Here is a 16,025-nt window from a genome sequence, read left to right as displayed (position 1 = left end):
CTGATACTCTTCAGAGTGTCGGTGTGGACCTGTTGGGCCAAATGGCCTGTTTCCACCCTGCAGGGATTCTATGATTCTACATGAAGTGGAGTGGAGGACACGCCCCTACCTGCATTAATGGTGCTGAGGAGGTGGTGGTGGAGAGCTTCAAATTTCTAGAAATAAATATAATCAACAATCTATCCTGGTCCGTCCATGTTGATACTACAGTCAGGAAAGCAACCAATGGCTCTACTTCCTCAGAAGGCTAAGGAAATGCAACATGTCCACAATGACTCTTATCAATTTCTATATATGCATCATAGAAAGCATCCTATCTGGATGCATCACAGCTTGGTATGGTGACTGTTCTGCTCATGACTGCAAGAAATTACAGAGAGTCACGAACACAGCAGAGTCCACCACGCAAACCAGCCTTCCTTCCGTTGACTCCATCTTTACTTCCTGCTCCCTCGGGAAAGCAGCAACATAATCAAAGCCCACTCGAGTTATACTCTCTTCCAGTGGGCAGAAGATGTAAAAGTTTGAAAACGCCTACCAACATATTTAAGAACAGCTTCTTCCCCACTGTTATCAAACTCAAGAATGGACGTCTCAAGAGTTGGTCTTTCTCTGCAGCTTCTCCATACTCTGCATCCTGTTCTATTACCCTAATGTACTTATGTAAGGTATGGTCTGTCTGGATAGCACATAAAACAATACATTTCACTGTATCTCAGTACGTGACAATAATAAATCAAATCGAAATGTTGGCAGCAATTATATGTAAGACATTATGTAAATGGACAGTAACCCTAGATACCTAATGCAGTTACTATTTGGGCTTACAATTAACACTTTAGTACATGTAATCTGATATAGTGTTATCAAAATTATTTCATTGGTTACAATTAAAAGGCCTCAACTATGTAAAATTCTAAACACTTCTAAGCCATCTCATTTAAAAGGTAAGGCAGAATTCAGTATTGACAGTGAATTTTAATTTACTTTCAAATGTCTTTATTTTAATTGTTGTTAATTTATCAGACGTTATTCTGTTTCTATCTTTTATTTTGCTACCCTTGCCTGCACCCCAAACAATAAACTTCAATTTCACACTAGTCAACAGTGGAGTATTTTACTATTTCAAACAATACTAGTCCTTGGCAAATGGAGCAAGCCAGAGTCAAGAGTGTGGTGCTGAAAAAGCATATCAGGTCAGCAGCATCCGAGGAGCAGGAGAATCGATGTTTTGAGCAAAAGCCCTTCATCAGGAATGAGGCTGGGAACATCCGGGTTGAAGAGAGAAATGGGAGGAGGGTAGGCCTGGGGAGAAGGTAGCTGAGAGTGCAATAGGTGGATGGAGGTGAGGGTAAAGGTGATAGGTCAGAGGGGAGGGTAGTGCACATAGGTGGGAAGGAAGATGGACAGGTGGGACAGGTCATGAGGAACAGTGCTGAGCTGGGGTAAGGTCGGGGGAGGGGAAATGAGGAAACTAGTGTAATGCCATGGGGGTTGGGAGGTCCCAAGGCAGATGATGAGATGTTCTTCCTCCAGGTGGTAAGGGAGTAGCGATGGAGGCGGCCCAGGACCTGCCTGTTCTTGGCAGAGTAGGAGGGGTAGTTGAAGTGCTCGGCCAAGGAGCGATGGGGTAGTTTGGTACGGGTGCCCCAGAGATGTTCTCTGAAGCGCTCTGCAAGTAGCTGTCCTGTCTCCCCAATGTAGAGAAGACCGCATCGGGAGCAACGGATACAGTAAGTGATGTATCAAAGTGCAAGTGAAACTTTGATGGGTGTGGAAGGGCTCTTTTGGGGCCTTGGACAAAGGTGAGGGGGAAGGTGCGGGCTCAGGCTCAGGTTTTACAATTCCTGCCGTGAGTGTGAGAGTGTGAGAGTGTGAGAGTGTGAGAGTGTGAGAGTGTGAGAGTGTGAGAGTACCTGACAAGGTAGTCGCAAAGGGAACGCTCTTTACGGAAAGCAGATAGAAGTGGGGAGGGAAATATACCTCTGGTGTGAGGTCCATTTCTAAGTGCAGAAATGGCGGAGGGTGATGCGATGTATATGGAGGTTGGTGGGGTGGAAGGTGAGGACTTGGAGGGGTTCTGTCCTTGTTGTGGTTGGAGGGTTGGGGTTCAAGGGCAGAGGTGCAGGAAGCAGATGAGATGTGCTGGAGGGCATCATCAACCACGTGGGAGGGGAAATTGCGGTCTTTAAAAGGAGGAGGCCATCTGGTGTGTTCTGTGGTGGAACTGGTCCTCCTGGGAGCAGATACAGTGGAATTGGGAATAAGGGATAGCATTTTTGCAGGAGGCAGGATGGGAGGTGGTGTAATCCAGGTAACTGTGGGAGTCAGTGGGTTGGTAGAAAATGTCAGTGTTGAGTCAGTCACCGTTGATGGAGATGGGGAGGTCCAGGAAGGGAAGAGTGGTGTTAGAGATGGTGCAGGCGAATTTAAGGTCAGGGTTGAACGTGTTGGTGAAGTTGATGAACTTTTCAACCTCCTTGTGGGAGCACGAGGTGGCACCGATGCAGTCATCAGTGTAGCGGAGGAGTGGTGCCTGTTTAAATGCGGAAGAAAGACTCTTATACATAGCTGACAAAGCAACAGGCATAGCTGGGGCCAAGTGGGTGCTCACGGCTACCCCTTTCATCTGGAGGAAGTGGGAGGATTCGAATGAGAAATTGTTGAGGGTGAGGACCAGTTCAGCCAAACGAATAGGTGTGTCAGTGGAAGGGTATTGGTTGGAACGTCAGGACAGCAAGAAACGGAGGGCTTGGAGGCCCTGGTCATGGCAGATGGAGGTGTATAGGGACTGGATGTCCATGGTGAAGATAAGATTAGATTAGATTACATTACAGTGTGGAAACAGGCCCTTCGGCCCAACAAGTCCACACCGACCCGCCGAGGCGAAACCCACCCATACCCCTACATTTACCCCTTACCTAACACTACGGGCAATTTAGTATAGCCAATTCACCTGGCCCTGCACATCTTTGGACTGTGGGAGGAAACCAGAGCATTGGGACAATGGGAAATACAAGTCTTGGAGGACCTGGAGGGCGTGGGTGGTGCCCCGAACACATGTGGAGTGTTCCTGGACCGGGGGAATAGGACAGTAGCGGGGTATGTGGAGATGAATTCGGTGGGGCAGGACCACGCTGAGACAACAGGTTGGCCGGGGTAGTCAGGCTTGTATTCTGGAGCAAGCCAGCCATGCAAGTCCTTTTGATACAGGCTGATCTTAAAATACAGGCTAGATGTGTATGTCAGACAGTATCGGGATTAATTTTGATAACCAATTGGAAAGTAGTCGCTTTGCTGACCCTACCACATGAATCCATTAATCCTTTGGAAGTGATTGATAGATTATTCAACAGCTTAAAGAAGGAATGGTGGAAAATTTGTTAAGAATGCAATATAGGAAACTAAAGTGGGACAGGTTTCTTACACGATTACACAGCAGGACACAATAGTAAATGAAAATCAGGACACTTGCTGTAAACAGCTCAAAAAATGCAAAGGGAAAGGTGTCCAAAACAGGAACATTGAATCTTATTTAATTATTCTTGGATGTCAACAACACTGGCAAAGATGCATTTAATTTCCCTGCCTTGCTTCCTGACTCGTCATGTGTACACGACTGGGCAGCTTAATTGGTCTGGCTGTTATCTGTGTAAATATTCTTATGGAAGGTCTGCAACACAGTCTGTTTCTCTCAGCCCAGATGCTGCCAGACCTATAATTTCCTGCTTTCACATATCTAGCTTGCAAGGCTATTGTAAAGGCAGTTCAGTGAGAGAGGTAGAAACACAATTTTTAATTTTCATAGTCCTAAACTAACTGTCTAACATGAACTACGTCTCTCCTCGTACACTGGTACCCACCTTATTGGCTACAGCATTGACGCTTGGTCTTGCATCAAAGATCGTTAGCTTCTGGGTCTGCCCATTGGACTCTCTAATAATGTCGAGATACCTTTCATCATCTTTGCTGCGTTTCCCACTCATGCCAACCAGAGGCTGACTGCACCGAACAATCACAGCCTGATTGTCTGGATGTATCCAGGATAACACCTGAACAGATGCAAACACAAATTAGTACATAAGTTTAAAACTAATTTTGTGGTAATTTAAGGTGGTCATAGCTACAAAATAATCAACAGGGTACAGCAGCCAGGACTTTAAGACCATAAAACATAGGAGTAGAATTAGGCTATTCAGCCCATTGAAGCTACTGCACCATGGCTGATATATTTCTTAAGAGTCTAGATTAGAGTGGTGCTGGAAAATCACAGCAGGTCGGACAGCATCCGAGGAGCAGGAAAATCCCTTCATCAGGAATAGAGGCAGGATGCCTGCAGAGTGGAGAGACTGGACGCCTCCTAGCAGAGTGCTTTAGAGAACATCTCTGGGACACCCGCACCAATCAACCACACCGCCCTGTGGCCCAACATTCCAACTCCCCCTCCCACTCTGCCGAGGACATGCAGGTCCTGGGCCTCCTTCACCGCCGCTCCCTCACCACCCAACGCCTGGAGGAAGAACGCCTCCTCTTCCGCCTCGGAACACTTCAACCCCAGGGCATCAACGTGGATTTCATTTCAGTTTCCTCATTTCCCCATGCCCCACCTCACCTCAGTTCCCACCTTCTAGCTCAGCACCGTCCCCATGACCTGTCCTACCTGCCTATCTTCCTTTCCACCTATCCAATCCACCCTCCTCTCTGACCCATCACCTCCATCCCCACCCCCATTCACCTATTGTACTCTATGCTACTTTCTCCCCACCCCCAACCCCCTCTCATTTATCTCTCCACTCTGCAGGCACACTGCCTCTACTCCTGATGAAGGGCTTTTGCCCAAAACATCGATTTTCCTGTTCCTCGGATGCTGCCTGACCTGCTGTGCTTTTCTAGCACCAATCTAATCTAGATTCTGGTTTCCAGCATTTGCAGTCCTTGTTTTTACCAGATATATTTCTCAAACCAATTCACCTGCCATCTCCCCATAACCCTTGATCCCCTTATTAATGAAGACAACTCACTTTGACACAATTCCTTCTGGCACTACATAAGAACCCCATAGCTATCTGTTAACAATGTAAACATCTTCATTTGAAAATCTTTTCTATTGCACATTCACTTATTGCACAGAACGAGAGCATGGGTTACTACTTTATTTCCTTGTGTGTACACAATGCTATGTTTCAAAGCCAATGAAGTTTTTTGCTCAACAACCCCAAAGTTACCTTAGCAGGTCTGGCAACATATGTAAGGAGAGAAAAGAGCTGACGTTTCGAGTCTAATTGACAAAGGGTCAGTTAGACTCAAAACGTCAGTTTTTTTTCTCCCCTTACAGATGATGCCAAACCAGCTGAGATTTTCCAGCATTTTCTCTTTTGGTTTCAGATTCCAGCATCCGCAGTAATTTGCTTTTACCCAAAGTTACGTTTTCTATGTAACTATATGGTGCAAAATATGCTATTTTGGTCTTGCAAGAGTTATTGTGTGGGAAATTTGTGACAACTACCTGAAACTTCAAGGAGTGATAGGTATTCTATAGGATCTATTATTAAGGCAGGCTGGGGGGAGGTGAGGGCACAATGGCATAAGATTAGATTAGATTAGATTTTTAGATTCTCTACAGTATGGAAACAGGCCCTTTGGCCCAAAAAGTCCACACCGACCCTCCCAAGAGTAACCCACCCAGACACATTCCCCCAGCCTATATTCACCCTGCACCTATCACTGTGGGCAATTTAGCATGACCAATTCACCTGACTTGCACATCTTTGGATTGTAGGAGGAAACCGGAGCACCCAGAGGAAACCCACACAGACATGGGGAGAATGTGCAAACTCCACACTGACAGTTGCCAGAGGCGGGAATCGAACCCAGGTCCCTGGCGCTGAGAGGCAGCAGTGCTAACCACCGAGCCGCCACAAGCACGAGGCAAATAATCCAGAGGGGTGGGTCATATTCTGCGGACATGAGCTCCATGATCATTACAGCAGATAGGGAAAATAGATTTAAAAATCTGTAATTAAAAGCTAGTCTAACTGTGACAACAAACCATTTTCAAATGCCATTAGAAACTAAATAATTTACTATTGCCCATAAGGGAGAATCCTACCATCCTCACCTGGTCTGGGTGACAGAGGACTGCAGATCCACAGCAACATGGGTGACTCTTAATTGCCATCTGAAATGGCCTGGCTATCCACTCAGTTAGCCTAGTTAAATGAAGTGTGACAAAAGGGAGGAAACCAGATGGACCACTAGCATCAACTAAGGCACTGGAAACGGCAACAGCACATGCAGCCCTGTCAACCCTGCAAAGTTCTCCATTATAACATTTAGAGGTGAGCACCAAAATTGGGAGAGCTGTCCCATAGATAGTCACGGATGACATCATCATTCTCATGGAATCATACCTCACAGACAATGTCCTCGACACCACCAACACTTAGAGTAACCTGCCCATGGATAGGATAAATATACCAGAGGTAACAGACCAATGTTACGCAGTTGTAAGGAGTTGCCCTGGGAGTCCTCAATGGCGATTTCCAACTCTCTGAAGTTTCATAGTATCAAGTTAAACAGGACAAGAAAAGCTCCTATTGAATCAGTCAAACAATAGCTGAAAGCAGCACCCAGTATGGACAGAGCACAGAATGCACTCTAGTGGGGAGGCTTCAAAGTCCATCACAGCAAGTGGCTCAACAGCACCACTACTGAATAAGATGGGCAAGTCCTAAAGGATAGTATGATAAAGATGTATAATATAACATCACTGCTTGGCAACTTGATTTCAAATGTACTGAGAAATGGCTTTTTTGTTTTTTTTTTACTTTTAAGGCAATTTTATTTTTAAGGGTCAAAAATGTATTCTTTTTAAGCACCGAATCAAAACAACACTTCCAATTAATCAGGTAACCTCAGCTTAAATGACTCGATAAGCTACCTGGTAAGACAGCTGAAGCGTTTACTAAGTTGAGCTTTTACCATTTATAGAAAGTGTGGTCAGCAGCAGGTTCGCTTCAGAAGAAAAGATCCACACCAGCAGGTATGCTGTTACATAGTCTCAAAGTTGCCAATGTCAGAGAACTGTCAATGCATTAGCCTGTCTGTGTCTCTTGGGGAAAGACAGAGTAAATCACATCTAGATAACATGCAGAAAGTCGTCAAAAAGGAATACTTCTTACTTTGTCAGTTGAGTAAGAAATTAAAGAGTGAAGATAGGAATGATATTTCATTAGGGATGATTGTTTATAACGGACTGTTTCCATGCTGTGACTGTATGATAATGCTGGGGAAAAGGGTGGAATCTTTCTTTTTGTTGTTTAAGATCTAAAACTTACATTCTTTGTTAAAAGAACATTGGCAGCCTCGTGAATATATTGAGTGATTGACCACCACAGTAACCAAACTGCAAAAAATCTATTAAGTGAAGTTTCAATCTTGAATCTGACTAATTCTCCCTCGAATGTTCTTTTTCCAATGCACAGTCATTTGAGGTCCATGCGCAGCAGTGACTTCCAAAGGCAAAAGTCAATGCATTGGCATGTTGGTGTGCAGAAACTTGGAGAAACCTTTAAGCCACTGTGCAGAGGGAATGCGGGATTAGATTTGTCATCCTAAAATAGGTGCCAGACTGGGCTTGCAGCAAGTGGCAAGGTAAACAACAGAGGAAAAGAAACGAAAACAGAAACAGAAATTGCTGAGAAACTTCAGCAGGTCTAGCAGCACCCAGGGACAGAAATCAGAGTTAATACTTCAGGTCCAGTGACCCTTTCTCAGAACTGATATAACTGGAGGGGAAAATACATACTTAACCTCATACCCAATATACCCTTCAGAAATGCATCTGTGTTCTGAAGGGTCACTGGATCTGAAAGGTTAACTGATTTCTCCCACAGATGTTGCCAGAACTGTTGACTTTTTCCAGCAATGTGTTTTTGTTTCTGACTTCCAGCATCCACAGTTCTTTCTTTTCTTTACAGATAGGTTTTTGATTAATAAGAGGAATAAGGGTTATGGGGAGAAGGTGGGAGGAGGCAGGAAAATGGGATTGAGAAACATGTCAGCCATGATGGAATGCTGCAGCAGACTCAACAGGCAGAATGGCCTAATTCTAATCCTATATCTTATTGTCGTATGAAAAAGTACAAGAAGTTAAGATTATAAAATATCATATGGGATAATGAATATAGCCAAAATTTATGCAGCATGTGTTATTCAAAATGTTAACATTTTAGACAAATTCAGTTTTCACATAACATTCCTTCAGTTGTAATGCATATGGTCAGATCAAAATTTTATTTAAAAAGCAGTTAAAAATACCTACAACAGAGTTATTACCACACTAAAATCTAAAGACATTTAGATGGTATACAGGGAGGTGGGCACTCAGTCAATCACTAAATCCTACCATTGCAAATCACAGCTCATTTATCTTTGTTTTGTAATTGAATGAAGATGGCACATTCCACATTTCTATTTTTAGATGATCAACTGTTGGAGAGGAACCTTCATCTGGGTATGGTAACAAATGCTGCCCCTTTCAATAATTAAGTGATCATTGAAATTAATAACCTCATTTTTCAGATGCCAGAGAATTTACCAAAGGTAGCTGAAGGAAAAATATTTTTCATATACTGTGTATTGACACTTCAAAAGGAATTCTGCACTAGAATAGCATATAATGTTAAGTCAATAGATTACTATTCAAAAAATTATATTACTGAAAATATTCTTTCCCCAGAGACTGTCCAGTCAAAGCCCAAGCTTTTGGGAGAAGCTAAAACCATCAAATTTAAACTTAAATGACAGCATTTGAAAATACAAAGCAAAGTTAAGTGAATTAATTTAATCATGTAGTGAATCACAATTTATTTGTTAAACTCTTATGTAAAGGAAACTTTAGTTACAGAAGGACATACAAGCAGATGAGATACGTTTCAGCAAAAACATAATTGCACAGAGTTGTGAAAGACAAGCATAGCCCTTTCGATATTGGAAATGGCTATCACAACACCACTTATAGAAGTGAATGAGATTTTAATATTACTCACACCCAGACACACTATTTAGGATAGTCAGATCATCCTGAGATATACAGCAATATTTATTACATTTTTAACAAGTCAATAAAAAACATTTCACGTACTTCAACTGGGAAATTTGAAAAGTGAAGATCAAGCTAGGCTGGAGTAAAGAAACTGAGGGACTTCGGAAACTGTACAACATTTTCAAAGATTCCTTAATAATTTATTTAAAAATGAATTCAATCCAAAATTGAATAGTTCTCATCAGATATTATGTATTATCTATCCTGGCCATACCCACCGGTAATCGTCCTTTGGACCTGAAGGCTGCAACTTTTCGCAGATCATCATCACCAGCGCTGGCTGGAACCACTAAGATTGGTGGATAAGTGTCACAAAGCTCATAGTTTTGATTTATGTTTGTGATTCTCCATTTTCGTTTTTCATCTGGTAAACCCTGCAGAAACAAGTGAAAACAAATATCAGTAGTGTGACTAACAAGCAGCCAAAAGCATCAGTCATTATGCCTAAAATTGTAGAAATGAACTTTCTCTTGTGGAAAAATTACCTAAAACATCTCACTTAATGTTATGCTTGCATCAGCATCTCGAAGCTGCAGATGGAAACATCACACTACCTATTACTGAGGTAGTCTGCCCAATGTTATATATGGTGGATCTCTCTGAATAAGGTTTAATCTCCAAGAATCCAGGATGTGTAACATCTCAACTGTTTCCTTCACATTTTGAGCTCAAAATGTGAAGGAAACAGTTGAGATGTTACACATCCTAGATTCTTTAAGGGACAGCATCCCACATGATTTCGTTCCCTCTGCTCTTGACATGATAGAACCTCCATGTGCACATGAAAATTGAGCAAACACAAGAAGCCAGATACTAATAAGCCAAAATGATAATCTAAGTTGATTATTTGGAAGTGTGGGGTCTGCTCTGCTCAAAGTTAAGAAAGCGGGGAGGGGAGAGTGCACATTTCCCCATTTTTAAAAATTCTTTCGTGGGATGAGCTCATTACAGGCAAGGCCAGCATTTGTTGCCTACTAGATATAAACAACAAACAGCAGCCATGCCTACACCCAAAGAAAGAATAAAGGAAGAAAAACATCTTATGAAAAGCATTATCCTCAGGAGAACTCTACTCAAGGGAGTAGAGGGTACAAAAATCTGTTTGTTTCTTATGAATACAAATTACACTTAAAAGAAAAACATGGAGTTTTCTTGAGATTAAGATTTCATTTCAGAGAATAGTGGAATGCTTGATACAAAACTTACACTCCCTAGGCTTTCTTTTCTGATTAGCTGTAGCTGTTTCAGCTAACCACATGAAAATGGTAAAGCATCAGAATTTGGGTTCAGAAGATTTAACTTAGTGACATATTTCTAGTAGACTGAACAAAGTTCATTTCAACACTTACTATTTCAGGTGTGGAGAACAGTTATCATTCTGTTTCAAGAATAAGATGAGAAGTAAAACTATTGACCTCAGTCAGTCTAGTAAGGGTAGCTTGAAAAGGTTCAGAGAAGATTTGCAAGGATGTTGTCAGGATTAGAGGGTTTGAGCTATAGGGAGGCGCTGAAAAGCCCAGGGCTGATTTCTCTGAAGCATTGGAGGTTGAGGGTGACTTTGTAGAGATTTATAAAATCTTGAGGGGCATGAATAGGGCAAATAGACAAGGAGTTTTCCCTGGGGTGTGAGAGTCCAGAACTAGAGGGTATAGATTTAGTGTGAGAAGGGAAAAATTTAAAAGAAACCTGAAGGGCAACTTTTTCACAGATGGTGGTGTGTGCGCGGAATGCACTGCCAGAGGAAGTGGTGAAGGCTGGTACAATTACAATATTTAAAAGGCATCTTGATAGGAAAGGTTTAGAGGGATACGGGCCAAATGCTAGCAAATGGGAACATTAGTATATCCGGTTGGCGTAGATGAATTGGTCCAAAGGATTTGTTTCTGTGCTGTACATCTCTATGACTCGAGTTAATACCATCAGTTTCATAAGGCAACTCACCTGCCTCTTAAATTCTTCAATTGGAACATAAACTTTCCAGCCATCTTCAGAATAAGTTTCTTTATTTTCAAATGCAAAAAATTGCTGAAAGAAATGCAACAGTAATTGTTAGGGAAAAGTATTAAATCACTTGTTAATTTCCTACATGACTACAAAATCTTCCTATTGTATCTTAATGCAATATTAAATTGGGCTTCTTGGGCAAAGGAGAACTCAGACAATTCATGTTGGAGTTGACAAACTGCACTACTCTTGAGCATTAGACGGTCGTACTTTCAAACAAAGTTACTTTGTTTCTAATGCTGACTAGTTTCAGAAAGAGGTCAACGCAAAGTGGAAAAATGATGACTACCATCAATTACTCCTGCTTTCCACGCATTCTTCAAATAACTTAAGACATTAAGGTTCTTGGTCCTTTTGGCTTTTTTTTAAAATAAAAATGCTCTAGGAGGCTACATCCATAATATCACACACAGCAAGTTTGCTTGCTGAGCTGCCAGGTTTGTTTTCAGACATTTCGTCACCATGCTCAGTAACCTCATCAGTGAACCTCCAATGAAGCGCTGGTCTTCTGTTCCGCTTGCTGTGTGTGTGTCTTGGTCTGTTAAGGGAGATGATATCATTTCCAGTTCTTTTTTTTCCAGAGGTTGGTAAATGGGGTCCAAGTTGATGCGTTTATTGATAGTGTTCCGGTTTGAATGCCAGACCTCGAGGAATTCCTGTGCGTGTCTCTGTTTAGCCTGTCCTATGATGGATGTGTTGTCCCAGTCAAAGTGGTGTGCTTCTTAGTCTGTAAGGAAGGATACTAGTGATGTCTGTTGGCGGCTAGTTGGCGTTCGTGTATTCTGGTGGCTAGTTTTCTGTCTGTCTGTCCAATGTAGTGTTTGTTACAGTCCTTGCAAGTTTGACTTACTTCAAAATAAAAGCCTTGATGCCTGACATATGTATTTGCAGCTTTTAGCAGATGCAAGTCAGCCACATTGCACATCTGATTGATATTCTTAAATTGGTCAAGAAATTGTGCCCACACTCAATTAAAGATCATCAGGCAAAAGGAGTGCCCAACTAGCTCAGTCAGTAAAGCGTGAGATTCAATGTCAGGGTAGTGAGCTCACATGCCACCTATATTTAAATTTTCAGCGGTCTTGTGGAACAGAGGTCGTACCTGGTGTCTGAAACAGTTGTTGCTCTCTCTTTCTGATATTTCTGCACTATAGGATGATCTCTCAATTGTCTTGTAGTTTTTTATTTTTGGTTCTAATGCAATTTTTCTATCACTCCAGGTATCTTGAAATCATAATTTGAAACAGTAGCCATGCAAGTAATCAACTCTAGAGGTGTATTGTAACACATCTGAACACATAGTATAAAAAACATCTAAAAAGGAACATGCAAGCAAGTTTTATCCTTCTGAGCTTCTTTCTTGAGCTTTACCAAAAAGCAATCAGACATAAATAAGCCCAATTCTAACAGTAAGCAGGAAGTGATCATATTAATTCAGGACTGCAAACTCCAAGCGCTGTCTGTTGTTTACAGGCACATCAAATTTTACAGAATTTAAAAAAACAATCAGTCAAGTAATTGTTTTATATGGGCTCCTTCCAAAATCCACATTTGTTAAATTACTTTGGCACCAGTCACATTATGAAGCTAAACGCAAATGGAAACATACAAAGAAGAACAATAGCAAAATTTTGCACCTTGCAAAATGACCATTTTAAATAGAATTTATTCTAAATTGCAGGAAGTTCCACTGACAAAAACAAAAGATTTGCTATTTTCAAGTTAAGTTTTAAACTTCAAAAAGGCACCTGACCGGTGATGTCAGTGGTATAATTTAGTGGAGGTCAAAGCTGTGAGGATTCAAGAAAGGTCTGGAGAAGAGAGAAAAAATTTGTTGAAGAATAAAAATTGCTTGGTAAATGTTTCAGGACTGATGTTGAAGACAGATAGGTATCATGGAACAGGAAACAGTATGGCACTGCTAGTGTTTTAAGTTACAATTTCAAAATGCAATGGTGTGTTAACGCAATAGAAAAATATTAGAACCAAATGTAAAAAGCTACAAGACAGTTAAAAGACCACCTTAAAGTGCAGAAATGCGGACAAAGTCAAAAAGAGGACAACTGGATACAAACTGAAGAAACTGATATAATGGTGACAAAAAAAAGATTCTGGAAGCATTGAGGAAGGTAATCAAAGAGATAGAAATCTTCTGGGAGAGGAGGATCTGTGGCGAGGCAATTAATGGAGACTGAACATCAGGAAGATGACCCAAGGTCAGATAAAACGATGTAGCCAAGAGAGACTTAAATACAACATTAGTAGAAGAGGAATGGGTGACTGACAGAACAAGGTAAAAGATAGTCAACCAGCATTCTCGTAACTTCAAGTAAAATTGGACAAGTTGAAAGATTATTAAAGAACATCTCCACCATTACATGAAACTGATTTAATAGAAATCACAGCATTTCAGCAACGATCATCTGTTTTATTACCTCATTACTGAATTAAGTTCAAAGATAAAAATAGTTTGCAGCTTAGAAATCGCAACAGTTGGTCAGACCACAACTTTAACAATGTTATATGAAACCTTACTGCAAACCGTTGCTAACTGCAGTTTATTTTTCATTTAGTGATTTTTTTAAAAAAATGAAAATAATGTGATTACATGTTTGATTCTTCTCAAAATACATAACTGTTAATTTCATTCAAGTTGCTCTCAAGAACCAGGCACTAGATTCTGGCTCTTTCCAATAAAAGTGGCAGTATCTTCCTCTTGATTACCACCTTGTACTTATGGCTTAGATCCAGGTAAGAGACATATGTGAGCTATGGCTCAGTGGCCACTTGGTTTAGAATGTTATGAGTGCAAGGCCTATTAAAAAGAGCAGACCATCTAATCTCAGTGAAAGGGTGCTGCTTGGGAACGAGAAGTTAAATCAAGGCCCCTTCAGCCCCTGAAGTGGGCAAAAAGTTATTTTAGCACCGGAGGAAGTAATTTGACCTATCCAGTCCATGGACATTTCTCTACTGAGGAACCCGGTCAGTCCCATATCCTCACTCTATTCTTATTGCCCTGTAGGTTTGTTTTACTCAACTCCCCATCCAATATCCTTTTGAAATCATTCACTGTCTCTACTTCTACCACCCTGACAGGAAGAGCATTCCTGGACATTACCACTTGTTGTGGAAAACAAATTATTCCTATGTCTCTTACCCAAAACCTAATGCCCATACCATTGGCAGAAGGGAACAGCTTTTCTATGCTCAATTTAATCTGAATTTGTCAATTCTGTACACCTCTATTAAATCCCAGCTCAATCCCATGTACTCCAAAAAGCAGCCTAACCCTGTAGCTAGAATCCATTATCCTTGTAAAAATTCTGACAAATTTCTTCTGCACTTTCTCAAAAAAAAAAACCAGCATGTCTTTCTTAAAAAGGTGTGGTGATCAGATCTGGATGCAATACCCTCTCAGTGCTTTGCACTCAAAAAAACTATTTATGAAGTCCATGATCCTACATGCCTTGTAAACTGCTATTCCAATATGCCCTGTCACGTTCAAAGGTTGAAGATTCTATGGCAATGTATGAAAAGAGAGACCAGCATATTGACTATTCTTTATCCCTAAACTTTTATTAAAATAGATTATCAAGTCACCGATTTCACTGCTATTTGTGGAAGCTAACTGAAGCAGGCTGGTTACCACGTTTCCTACAACAGTGACTACACTTCAAAAAAATACTTTATTGGCTATAAATTTATTTAGGACGCCCTGAAGACATGAAAAGCACTACATAAATACAAGTCCTTTGTTCTTTCACAAACAGCAGTCTGAGTGTATGTCATCCAATCTTTCGACCATTAACTGTGTAGAAGAACAAAACAACTTATGCTCTTACAAAAATAAAACTCGCCTCTTGTAAAATTTGCTTGACCCTAGTTCTCAGAGAAAGTTCATTTTCCAAGGTACATATGTCAGGAAGACATCACAGAAACCAAATTTGTAGGGGTAGATCAAAGGACAACACTGTACATATTTTTATTTAAACATTCTCCACCCCCCCCACCCAACCACCATCCCAAACCTCCACCACCAACCCAAATCAAACAAAGATCTTAAGCAGGATCTTCTCACTGTCGAACACCATCAGCAATCAAAATCCTGCTTTCTAATCTTAGGGCACAACAATAGGCTTGCTTCTTCTGTACCATTTTCCAGGTCTCTGCTATGAACTGGCTTGCATTGAGATAACTCTAAGGTACACAAATTCCTTCAAACCTTGGTGCAAGCAAGGGCAGGAAATTCCAATCTACAGTTTCAAAAGCATTTCATTTCTCAAACAAGTTTTACAGCACAAACTCTTGTTTAGCACTGATTTGGAATTGAACTCAAAGGGTCAACAGGAAGACAAACATAGGAAATGGAGCAAAACAGTCAGGCATGGCATCAGTCACTTAGGGGAAGATATATTGCTGCAGCAGTGGAGAAGAACTTCACTCTTTAAACTAACTAAAAGAACAACATTATGTGGTCGAGTAGAAATTCTATTTACCGTGATAAAGATTTGAAATAAAAAGATAAAACACAAGAGGTGTTTCTCACATAAACATCATGCCACAAGTATTAGAGGAAACATTGAACAAAAGCAAAATATTACAAAGAGATCCTTAAGAAAATGCAAATACCAGGTGTCAGACAATAACGGAATTACACAAATTTCACAGTTAATATGTATGAAACAACTCCGTGACAATCTTTTTCCATTTGAAAGTAATTGGTTCTCTCTCTGCTCCAGACTTAAGCAATTCATCCACGCTGACACTTCAATGTAGTCCTGACAGAGTATTTCACTGTCAGAAATACTTATCTTTCAGGTAAGACTTGAAATGAGATCCAATCTACCTTTCCAAGTGCAAACATCAACAACACTATTTGAGAATAAGTGGATGAGTTCTTCCAATCATGACCAAC

General features: G+C 41.0%; 1 protein-coding gene across 5 annotated transcripts in view; it reads right to left on the bottom strand.

The window, feature by feature from the left end:
- The window catches only part of mtm1 (myotubularin 1), a 161,876-nt gene that overhangs the window by 25,298 nt on the left and 120,553 nt on the right, over positions 1-16,025 (bottom strand). For all 5 annotated transcript variants that reach the window (XM_043705109.1, XM_043705113.1, XM_043705110.1 and 2 more), the window contains 3 exons: positions 11,048-11,131; positions 9,325-9,480; positions 3,864-4,052 (listed from right to left, as the gene is read on the bottom strand). In XM_043705109.1, the coding sequence (XP_043561044.1) occupies positions 3,864-4,052; positions 9,325-9,480; positions 11,048-11,131 (429 nt within the window). The remainder of the gene's footprint in view (positions 1-3,863; positions 4,053-9,324; positions 9,481-11,047; positions 11,132-16,025) is intronic.

The sequence above is a fragment of the Chiloscyllium plagiosum genome, chromosome 15, assembly GCF_004010195.1.
Source record: "Chiloscyllium plagiosum isolate BGI_BamShark_2017 chromosome 15, ASM401019v2, whole genome shotgun sequence".
Lineage (NCBI taxonomy): Eukaryota > Metazoa > Chordata > Chondrichthyes > Orectolobiformes > Hemiscylliidae > Chiloscyllium > Chiloscyllium plagiosum.
The sequence above is the reverse complement of the archived record's forward strand: the minus strand, read 5'-3'. Positions and strand labels throughout refer to the sequence as shown.